Source organism: Typopeltis vanoorti, chromosome 8, assembly GCF_054136105.1.
Source record: "Typopeltis vanoorti isolate ZY-2024b chromosome 8, IOZ_Tvanoo_1.0, whole genome shotgun sequence".
Classification (NCBI taxonomy): domain Eukaryota; kingdom Metazoa; phylum Arthropoda; class Arachnida; order Uropygi; family Thelyphonidae; genus Typopeltis; species Typopeltis vanoorti.
Genome location: NC_143556.1, coordinates 114825377 through 114837787, shown reverse-complemented (window position 1 = coordinate 114837787; position 12411 = coordinate 114825377). Strand labels below are relative to the sequence as shown.

Sequence of the window (12411 nt, the reverse complement as noted above, 5' to 3'; positions counted from 1 at the left end):
ATAGGAATGTCCAAGTGATGTAATTTCTTATATTCAAGAATATGACTAAAAGAGTAATACTAATGGAAGAATAGGAGATCAGAAACAGAGTACATGAGGAACTGCACAGCAGAGATTCTTCCCATTTCTTCCATATTTTGAATTGGAACCACTTTCATTTAGACATGAAGCTGAAAAAGCAGATAAGGAGCTTAATATCAGTAAGGCTAGAATACAGGTAGTTAATTAAGGCCAGAGGGAATGGAGGGATCAATGTTTCATAGATTGATTATAAGGATATGGAGACAGGAGTTATTATACAGGCATCTCCATGTAGCAGAAGACTCATTATTCACACACTAACCATTATTCATATAATACCTATCATCCCTCTCCTTCAACTCATCTGCTGATGCACTCACAACCATCTCTGGCAGCTCATTCCATCAATTTACCACCCTCCAAGCAAAAAATAGTCCTAACACCCTTGCTAACCACTCTCACAGAATTTTCACTGGTGATTCTTTGTTCTCTAACTTCATGCTATGTACTGAAAAAAGTGTTTGTGTCAATCCTATAAAACCCCTTTAATAACTTATATGCTACTATCATGTCTCTTCTTTTTTGCCTATCAGCTAGTTTATGAAGTTCACAGACCATCAATATATGCTCATAAGGAGCATTCCACCTGCCACAATCTTTGTCACTCTCCTCTGGATCCTGTCCACCACTTCATCCCCATGGAATCTAGGTGTCCCTATCTTTGTGCAGTAGTACAGATGTAGCATTATATAGGAGAATAATAACTTCTCTATCCCTGCTTGTTAGTGTGTTCTTCAACAACCACATAAGCAGATGTGCTGTTTTGGTTACTTTTGCAATATTCCCTCTAAACTATCTGCCCACAATCATCCCCATGTCCCTGGCCTCATCAGTTTCCTGCAGTTCAGTCCGATCAATATAGTAAACACAGCTTGTGATGATCTCTTCCCAAACTGCATAACCTTACACTTGGCCACATTAAACTGAGAGCCATTTGCTTTTGCCCATATTGCTAGTCTGTTTGTCTTCTTGTCATTTACCATTGCTCTTCCCAGTTTATCATCGTCAGCGAACAACTAAATATCTCTTCTTCTTCTTCTTCCTATCATGGAATATAGGCCATGTGGCCTGTTCCGGTCTCATGCCATCTCTTTCTTGGTCTTCCGATTCTTCTTTTTCCACTTATTTTGTACCTGTATAATATTTTTGGTAGTCTGCTGTTGTCCATTCGATTTAAATGTTCTAGCCATTTTTGTTTATACTGTCTTATGTAGTAATTAATTGGTTTTATTTTCAGGGATTGTAAGATTTCTTCATTTGTTTTGTGGTCCCACTTGGTATATCCAGCTGTTTTTCTGAGGAACTTCATTTCTGCTGTTTGAATTTGTTTTTCATCTTTCCTTTTCATGGTCCATGTTTCGCTTCCGTATAGTAGAGTTGGTTTTGACAAGACATTATATAGTGTGATTCTAGTGTGTTTTTGTACCAGGGATGGCTTAAATATACTATTTATTATGCCATTTACTTTGACAAAGTTTGATATTTTAGTGTCTATGTCTTTTTCTTCTTCGTATGATAGATCACATCCCAAGTATCTGAAAGTGTTTACTTGTTCTAGTATTTTATTATCTATCACTATTTTACTTCTTATTGGGTTTTCTCCTTTGAATGCCATTATTTTTGTTTTTTCTTTGGATATTGTCATATTATATTGCTTTGAGATATCATTTAATGATTTTAATGATCTTTGTAAGTCATCTTCTGATGTAGCTAATACTATTTGATCATCTGCAAATAGTAGTGTATCTATCTTCATTTGCGGGGTCATTTGTATACCAAATGGGTTATGCTGTTTCCAGATTGTTAATATTTCATTTATATATATATTGAAAAGCAGAGGTGAGAGGGTACATCCTTGTTGTACTCCTCTTGATATATCTTTCCATTCTGAGGTGTGTTCTAATTTAACTGCTATTTTATTTCCTGTATATATTTCTTGAATAGATTGTAAAAGTTGGTTTGGTATGTTTAAATTGGTTAATATTTTAAACAATTTTTGTCGACTAATTTTGTCAAATGCTTTTTCATAATCAATAAATGCCACATGTGTTTCTTTTTGAAATTCTCTTCTCTTTTCTATTAATAATTTTAAAGTAAAAATTGGATCTATGCAGGATCGGCCTTTTCGGAAGCCATTTTGTTCTTCTAGTAATTTGTTTTCTACAATGCTGCTTAGTTTCTCTTTTAATATTCCTGCATATATTTTATATCCTGTATTCAGCAGGCTAATTCCCCTATAATTATTGCAATTGTCTTTATTACCTTTTTTATAGATTGGGATGACCAGTGCTTTTTTCCAAGAGTTAGGGGTTATTCCAGACATCCAAACCATATTAAAAAATTTCAAAAGTCTTTCATTAAATTTTTCACCTGCATTTTTGTATAGTTCTATATTTATATTGTCTTCTCCTGGCGTTTTCCTATTTTTCATCTTCTTTATTATATTTTTCAGTTCTAACATTGTGATATTTTCTATTAGGTCATTCTTTGTCTTATAAAATTTTAATTCATTGTTCTCATCTGTCCAGAGATTTTGGAAATAGGTCACCCATTTTTCTAAATCTATTGTTCGTATTTTTATCTTTTCTTTTATTTCTTTATTCGCGTATTTTATTACTTTATAGGTTTTGGGTTGTGGCTTAAATAAATCCTTTTCTAGTTCTGTTACAAAATTGTTCCATCTTTCTTTATGTTTTTTTCCTTACTTCTTGTTTTGCAATTGCACTATTTCTTTTATACTCTATTTCTGTTTCTATTGTTTTGGAATTTAGCCATTTCTGGTAACTGTCCTTTTTGGTTTTTATTATATGTTCTATTTCTTTGTTCCAGTCTCGTAGTCCTCTTTTTCTAATCCATTTGTGCTTTATTCCTAAGGTTTCTGTTGCTGCTTTTGTGAGAATTTGTTTCAAATTTTCCCATTAATCTTCTGTGTCACTTGATTCATGTGTGGTTTCTGTTTTTAAGTTTGTGCATTTTTGATATTGTAGTCTAACTTGAGGATCCTGTAATGGAGAAATTTTGTAGCTCGGCTGGTAAGAATTTTCAATTCTATGTGTTTTTAGCCATTTAGGTTTAAAACGAATTTTTGCTGATACCATATAATGATCAGAGTTTAATTCAAAGCCTCGATATGCTCTTACGTCTAAAATTAACTCCGCTAATTTAAAATTTGTGATAACGTAGTCAATTACTGATTTGTATCCTCTGGCTGACCAAGTATATTTATGTATTTCCTTGTGTTTAAATATTGAATTCATTATTCTCATATTATTATAAATGACAAAATCGCACAATCTGCGACCATTTTGATTACGTGTATCTTCGCCAAATTTACCTATGTTTGTTTTGTATTTTTTATTTCCTATTTTGGCATTTAAATCTCCTGCTAGCAGTAAATAGTCAGTTTTGTTTGTTTTATCTATCTATGGCATTCTGTAATTCTTTATAAAATATATTACTGTCTTCTTCTTTTCCCTCTTCTGGTGCATATGCACCAATTATTGTTATGTGGCCTCTTAATGTCTTGAATCTAATTTCTATTAGTCTTTCATTCAAATAGTTGTAATATACAATATTGTTCTTTAGGGATTTATGTACCATAATCATTATACTTGCTTTTGCTCTTTCTTCTTTTTTTACCCCACTGTAGATTTGTATATAGTTGTTTGTTTCTTTTGTACCTTTTTGTTTTTTCTTTGTTTCTGTTACTATACATATCTTTATGTTAGCTTGTGTTAGTTGTTTATCAAGTTCTTCTTCTTTGCGTGCAATGCTTCTCACATTCCATGTTGCAATCTTCATTATGTGTTCCTTTTTCCAATTTCGTTTACCGTTTCCTGGGTTGTGGTCTTTTCCCTGACAGTCCGTCCGGCTTTTCTTTGCATGAAACTTGAAAGTATTTTGAATTTCCCCAGGGCAGGTTACTAACCTGTCGCTGGGTAAGTCCAGTGGTAGGGCTGCTACCTAACGCCTCTGGACAGGCAGATCTAACAGCATTTACTCTGTTAGGGTGTTAAGGTTATACCGCCCATACTCGGTCGCCAGTGCTTCATTTGTACTTTTAGAACAGGATGGACCACGGGAAGGTGAGGTTGACATTTGAGTGGGAGAGGCTATGTATTGCGCTTCACCACCCCTTCCACCCAACTAAATATTTCTTGTCAAATCATTTCCTATATTGTTGGGACCAACTACTGATCCATATGGTACTCCACTGGTCACTTCTCTTTTCCTGTACTCACCTCCTCCATAAACCACTCTTTGATATTTGTCCCTCAGCTACCCTTGAATTCAAATCAGATTCATATCCAATCTCATGTGGTTCAACTTATGCAATAGAGTTCTATGTGGAATCTTGTCAAATGCTTTTGTCAACTAGCAATATCATCAGGTAGTCATTTTCCTTATCCGATTTCATTGTCACTTAATTATAAGAAGTAAGCAAATGACTAAGGCAAGACCTACCCATGACAAAACCATGTCCTGTTCTGTCACTCAGTTCTGAATTCTGATTGGCCTATAATTTGCTATTTCTGTCCTGGAGCCTCCTTTATGTAATGGGACTATTTTTTCCTCTTTCCACTCTCCATTATCACTTTCCCAGTACTGAGACTTTAAACAGCTTGGTCAGAGGAGCTGATAATTCCCTTTCATATTCTCTTAACATGCTGGATGATATGCTATCTAATCCCATTACTGTGTTCGTATCGAGGTTCTGCAATATCTTAAGCACCTCCATTTCTCCAACCTCTATGTCACATCTGGTATTGCGATGTCATCACCTAGATGGTATACCTCACTCAGTAAAAAACAAACATGTTTTGGCACTGATATTCATTATTTGCATTCATAATGATGCTGTAATCGCTGCAATATTATTTTAGGTGATAGATGACTTTCATCACCCAGTGAAACATTTTCACCTTGCTTATTAAAGATGAACTGTTTTCGAACCCTCTCCCTATTACGTTCAGCACTTGTGTTGCATGCAGCACAAGTGATGTCTTTCATGAACTTATGCTTCTTATTTGAGAGTATTGACAGTAAAGTGGGCCTTCAGGCTAATTGTTTGCTGATAGTATATGGAACCAAACCTGAACGTAATACATCAGGCTTCCAGACCAGTTAGCATCTGCTGTCTTTTACTCTGCCAGATCATGTATGCAGGGCCACATGTGAAAGACATTTGCCCTCTCCCCTCTTGTATATCCCAGCTCTATGATTAACTTTCTGACATCACTGCCCATGAGACACTATTCAACTTACAGTAACCTTATGTATCTGAAAATAATCTTCAACAAAAAATAGAGAAAAAAAAATCAAAAATACAACAACAAAAAATTGCACCAACATTTATGTCTTTAACAGATGCATAATATTATGCATCACCACAAGACCTGTTTCTCACAGAACTTCAGCTGTCATTCTCTGCTATACTGAATTCACCTGAATTGGCCAAACACTGCATGATTGAGGATTAAAAACATAAAAAAGGGAGCAGTATATGTTCATTTGTTGGATATTTGTTTTTATCATCATAGTTTATTCACAATATATGATACAATGTGAAAAGGGAAGAGAGATTTACATCAAAAGTAATAATTAACGATCGCAAATTATGGTCTTTGAAGTCTATCTTGAGCTAACTGGTAGATGTCAGATGGAGTTTTACAGTTCAGTCTAATGATGGTTTCACAGATGTATTGGCAAAATTGTTTGCATGGTCTTCCTCTATGGCAATTGCTATCTTCTGGTTTGTACAGAATGAGGGATTCCAAAAAGGATGAGACTTCAGGATGTCTGAGTTGATGTCCAAGCCATCAAAGTTGTACTTTTTTGGCTGTAATGAAAAGTGGTTCCTTCTTAGCCAGATTTAGCACAGTATAATTAGACATGGTCTATCCAAGAATCAGTCTGAGGCATGTAGTTCCAAAGGAGTTCATTAGATCTGTAGGTTTTTTTTTTTTTTTTTGTGTGTGTTTATTGTCCAGGTTTGGGTACCATACAAGAAGATGGATCTGCTGGTTTCAGGGTATAGTCTTAATTTTGTCTCTAATTATATTAATGATGATTTCCAAATTGGGCAGAGTTTGTTTTGGAAGCCTAGAGCCAGCTGTTAACATTTTCTAATATCATTTTCTGCATTGCTGATGTATGATCCAAGATATTGAAAGTCCTTTGCTCTTTCTAAGGGCCTATTGTTTATATGAAGTATGAGGTTTTCATAACCTATTGAGAATACTTTGAACTTTTGGATGTTGATCTGCAGACCCAATAAGTTTAACCTGTGCCTCTAGTAGATAGACTAAGATGTTGTATGCATTTGTTGGTTCTGTATCAATAAATGCAATGATCTTAGCAAAGCTAAGATCAGTTCTTTGCATGGAGTGGGTAGATTTTTTAATCTTAAAACCAAGATCTTCTGTTTTTATCTCTCTCCAAATTCTGATCTGATAGCTATTCTGACTTTTATTTGAATATTTAATATTTTACAACAACTTAGACTGGCTTTCTTGGTTTAATTCCACTGATCTAGCTGGAAGTGATACCAAGGTATTTCATAACCAGCTTTTCTTGCAAATTGAAAACCACAATCACAAACATCCATTCCCATGGCAGGATTCAAACCTGCAGCGTTTTGGGTGGAGTGCGGATATGCTAACTACTTGGCCAACCAGGCTGGCATGTGATTTATCTATGAAAATACTAGTGATGGTGGGCAGTATATGGCATTGGTGTAGTTAGTGGATTGAGTGGTGGAGACAGAGAGTTGTAGAGTAGGTGCCCTCCCTTGATGAGTCTTTGGATTCCCTGGAGGTGTCACATAATGATAATAATAATTTCCATGATAATGCCTATTCCTGTCATTAACATAGTTATATAACATTGTGCTCTTACACTCATATTTTCACCATTACCATATACGGTACTAATGTACTATAGGTTGATCAACCAAGCTCGTGTATGGGCTCAACATAAAAAAATTGTCCCATTATAATTTAATTTTCTTGACTCTCTGTGTTAGGGCTCATATCAGTTATTAGTTTTTCAAGACTCCTGACACCAAACACATTCAAGTGTATGCCATCCTTCTTATACAAATCCAATCTTCATTTAAACTGACTCCACACATTCGAATACTTACATCCATTCCTCTACACAGCCTATGCATCGAATCATTTGCCATCATATCCTTCTTCTTAATTAATTTTTATCATATCGAGGTAATATACTTATTATTTTCACTTTCTCACTCTTTTCTTTCCTGCTTATACATTATTTATCACCTGTAGAACTCCTAACTATAAATCCCAGAACTGCCCTACTTGAAATTTTTTCACGTATTTTTACTGACATATGGTAGTGCACCAAAATATACTTGTCATATTGCACTGGAGTGAGAATAACATTGTCAACTTCATTGCTACTAAACAAAATCCTGTTATTTCATGCAAGGAAGACCATATTTCATCACTCACTTTGGTACCCACATCTCCACTTGCATATCTCTTCTTGGATTGACAAACACTTCTAGCCTCTCTGTCATAAACATGCCACATCAATAACTTCCTCTGCATTAAAAAATTAAGATGTTCTTTTTTGCTCATGACATTATTTCTCACCTGTACGACTCTATAAATCCCAGAACTACCCTACCTAAAAATTTTTCTGACATGGTAGTGCACCAAAAATGTAAAAATGCTTGATGCTATCCAAAAGAGAGCAGTCGGATTAATTGGTGACCATTCTCTGATAGACTTGTTCCAGTCACTACCTCATAGACATGTACTGTTTCTGCCTTAAGCCTCTTCTGTAGATATTTTCATGGGTCCTGTTCTACTGAATTGGATGATACCATTCCTCTGCTTTCTCGCAAGTCCATAAACATATGAGCAATTGGTGTTTAATATCTATTCTGTCCAGCTCAAAACATACAAGATCAAGTACTCATTCTCCTCTTTCGTCTTTTATATATCTGTGCTTTGGAATAATCTTTCCCCCTCAACATCAGTTCAAGAAAGCTTATCTACAGATTCCATCTTTCTTCTTGACCACTTGCCCGCAGATGGCACTGATTTACCAATAGGCTTTGCAGCCCCTCATGTGGGACTGATATTAAAAATTAGGGATTGAATGTGACATGGTTGTTTGTGAAACTCTAGGCAGACTGTTATCTCCCCACAGTATAGGACTCCTTTCCCAGTTTGTTGAGGCCTGAAACAGCTTGAAAAATTTGCATTCAATCTCTAGAATGAGGTTCACAAAGTATTTAATCCTATTGAAGTTACTGAATGTGCTAAAAGTTGCCAACCTCTTCAAGTGTCAGATTAACTTAAAAATATGTTTATATATTATCATTACTGTTTCTTATGAAAACATTTTTTAATAGAATTTTTTTTAATACTTATCTCCAAACTCAGCATTTAAAAGTATGTAAAAGATTTAGTTTGATTTGCAGTCTCTTTTTTTTTCAATGGGACTTGGTAATGACTTTCATGTAACTTAAGACTGTTCTTTAACAAAGGTGTAATTACTTTGAAAAACTCATTTTCTAGGTAATGAAGGAAACTAATACAATTATATATTGGCCATCCCAGCTTAAAGTAGGAGCAAAGTCCAAAAAAGGTTTGTAATTTTTTAACATTTATTTTTCATTATGATAATTAATGAAATGCATGTTAACAGAACCAAGCCACATAAAGTATAAAAATTATATGTATATCCCCAAAATTCTAATCTACCTAAGTAATTTAGGAAAGAATTTTGAACATCATATAAAATGAATAGACATGAATAACTGTAAATAAAAGTTGCTAGCAATATATTCATAGTAGTGTTTTTATTTGAAAGACTTTGCATAATAGAAACATTTTAATGATCTCTAAGTTATTTTACCTTCAATTAACTTAACCTAACCAAATTTGTTAATAATCAGTCTTTGAATAGATTAACACATCATCTTGCTCTTGTAACAGTACTATGGAACCATGCATTCAGTTAAGTATACTTTAACTATTGTCAGTTAATTGCTCAGTAATTGAGAGATAACCACATTTATAACAATGTTGATTGTACAGATCACATCTGTACAGTGGCGCACCCAGGATTTAATCTTGGGGGGGGGGGAGCACTCGTGATTTAATCTTGGGGGGGGCGAGTTGAGTAGACGATTTGAGAATACACACTACGCATTGCATATGACCTATGACTGAGCATCTGCAGTGATCTCTGACCCTGCTCGGGCAAACAAAGTATCGCCCGAGCACTACATCATTCACCTTGCGTTCATAACAGCCATGATTCCCGAGAGCCAGAGGGTATTCACACCTTATGTCACCGCTAATTTATAAGTAGTATAGAAATAGAAGACATGACACAGCATAAATTAAAAAAAAAAAAAATTAATTAGGATAAGATTTTTGGAAAATTTTCTAGTCTTTTTTCCTTTTTCTTTTTTTTTTTTTTTGGTGGGGGGGCTTGGCACCCCTCCCTGGGTGCACCAATGCATCTGTATGTTTATATATAAATTTTCAGTTTTTTATTTTTTCCCCAGATGGAAGTACAAATAAATTCTTTCCTTCTCCCATCCCTGTCACAACTGAACTGCTAAAATGCATCATCATCACCCACAGAAAAAGGCAGTCTCCTGGCTTCATACTTTTTCTGTAATGCATATATAACTGATCCTGATCAGTCCTCAATGCCTCACGTCCTCTATCCTTTCACCAGAAAGAGAGCAGAGGAATATTGTCCAAATTAGATACTAAAAAGTTTCCTAGTGCCAGAACTGTCTTTTGCCCTATTTTGCCTGTTTATGCTATCTTACTCCATTGGCATTTACCCTACAGCCTGAAACTGCCATATAATCAATCCATTCCCAAGAAGGGGGTATAAATCACTACCATCAAACTATCACCTAATCTCTCACCTCACTACTCTCTAAAGTAATGAACCATATGCAGTCATTCATTACCCAAGTAATGAATGACTGTGTATGGTTTATATGTGATTAGATCTCAATGGGAGATCTACTCACATATGTTGCCCATCTCTGGACAAATACCTTGGAAAAATTTTGGTGAATCTCAAATGATTGGTTACGCTCAGTATTTCCAAAGCTTTTGACTGGATCTGACAAAAAAGGCAAGCTCCCATCATTTTGTCTGTCCCACAACTTCTGCAGTTGGGTTTGCTAACTTTCTGACTAACTTCCTGTACATCCCTTGAGGGTACATGGCAGGAATTTGATGATGATGATGATGAACTTTCTGACTTGATGCACACTTTATGGGATGGTTCTGTATTCTCCCACTATGCAATTGATGCCTAGGTCCCACAAGGATTCATTCTCTCACCAACCCCCTCTCTCTCTCTCATATATATGTATATGTATGTATGTAGAAAGTTTTTTACCTTGGGTATAATATAGCTTGGTTTAAATTAAAATAGCTTGGTATCTTTAACACACACACACACACACACACACACACACACACAGCTCTGCTCCCCCCCCCCCCCCCCCCCCCGCCCAAAAAAAACACACAAACTATTTTCTTCCATTATTAATTTTGTCAGTACTCAGATCATCTAAACAAGATAAGATTTCTCTCCTTGGAATTACACTGATACGATTCATGCCTTCCTCTCCTTGCATAAACACATCACAACCATTGCCTTCTCAGCTTCCAAAAAACTGTTTTGCTCAAGGTGCTACTTCATCTCTGAACAATTGCTATATAAATCCCAAATCAGCCCAACTATCAAATATTGCTTTCACATTTGGGGTGGTCCTTAAGAGTTTTTGGAAAATGCAGACTCATTACAAAAGAGTGCAATCAGATTAATCAATGACCCATCTCTTACTAACTAATTCCACTTATTCTTACACAGATGTTTGATTCTGCAATATGTATCTTCTATCAATATTTCCATGGTAAATGCTCATATGAAGTAGCAACAGTACTTCCTCTACTCTCTACTAAATCCATTAAAACACATGCAGCTACTACCCAATCTCCCTTCACAGTTCAACTCTAAACCTATAGAACAAGTTTCTTTCCCTCTTTCTTTGTTTCTGTTACTGCTGTACTGTGGAACAGCCTTCTCTTTCTTTCCCAACTCACCATTCGTACATGGTACTAAACTGTAGGGTGCTCAACCAACCTCTCATGTATGGGTTCAACATAAAAATGACTGACCAAAGCAATTAAATTTGAATTTTACACCATTCACTTTGAATATTTGTCCTTGCACTTTATTTTCTTTTTTTTTTCATGTCTCACACCCACGAAAGGTTGTAAACCTATAGCTCATTAAATACTGTGGGTGGACCAAGGATTTTTTTTTCCCATATATTATTATTTTCAGTATCAAGTAGTTATCAATATGTATCAAGCCTTAAAGTACAAGCCATTAGGAAAAAGAAAACCAGGACGTCCTCTTAAACGATTCAACGATGACTTCTAAGGGAACAGGCCATGCTAGGCCTAAATCCTTGATATGCATGATGATGATGATGTATTTTATTTATTTTTTATATTGTTCAGAAACCCTGCTTTTGAGACAAAATATGGAGCTTTTTCAAGCCACTTTTCGAAAAAGATTGAGAGAGACTACCTCATGGTATTAAATAATGTAAACAACCTTCCATATCTTCTTTTCTCTACCAGTTGTAAGATAACAATTAATAACTGAAACTTTTTTTTTCTATATGAACGACTTCATAAATATCTGCTATCGATTCCAAAAATTACTTCATTTCTCTTACAGTAGTATGTAGTGTTCTCTTCATGCTATGCCTGCTCCCCAATAGCTGCAGCCTGGATAAAATAGAATATTTATATTCAATAAAAATAACTTTCTGAATGGAATTTTTTATTTATTTTTTATTTTTTTAAAAAAAGAAAACGTAGTAGATATACATGGTAATAAGGGCTGTTCTAGTAACAAAATGTAAGAAATTATGTTTTCCAAAAGAACAATGTTTTTGCTGTTCTTCCAAATGATTATTATTTATTGATTTTTCTTTTTTGGAATAGTTTTCACATAAAGAAAATGTTCTCCAAACAATAACACACCAATCACCTCATGGAACTCCTCTTGACTAATTGGGACATATCATTAAAAAAAAAAGGGGGAGGTGCAGGCTTGGATGAGTAGGATTTTGCATAATTTGTCACGTCCTGGTTATAATAATGAAAAGAAGTTAATAAAAAAAAAAAGGCAAAGTTATGTGAGGCCTGTTTTAATTGGTCTAAATATTTCATAATGAAACAGGTGAAAATAAAAATTACTGTCTTGTCATATTAATTGAAAAAAAAAGCACTAAAT

General features: G+C 34.9%; 1 protein-coding gene across 2 annotated transcripts in view; it reads left to right on the top strand.

The window, feature by feature from the left end:
- Positions 1-12411, top strand: part of LOC150104295 (protein bicaudal C homolog 1-A-like) — a 321235-nt gene that overhangs the window by 75595 nt on the left and 233229 nt on the right. For both annotated transcript variants that reach the window (XM_090396901.1, XM_090396900.1), the window contains exon 3: positions 8637-8706. In XM_090396901.1, the coding sequence (XP_090253027.1) occupies positions 8637-8706 (70 nt within the window). The remainder of the gene's footprint in view (positions 1-8636; positions 8707-12411) is intronic.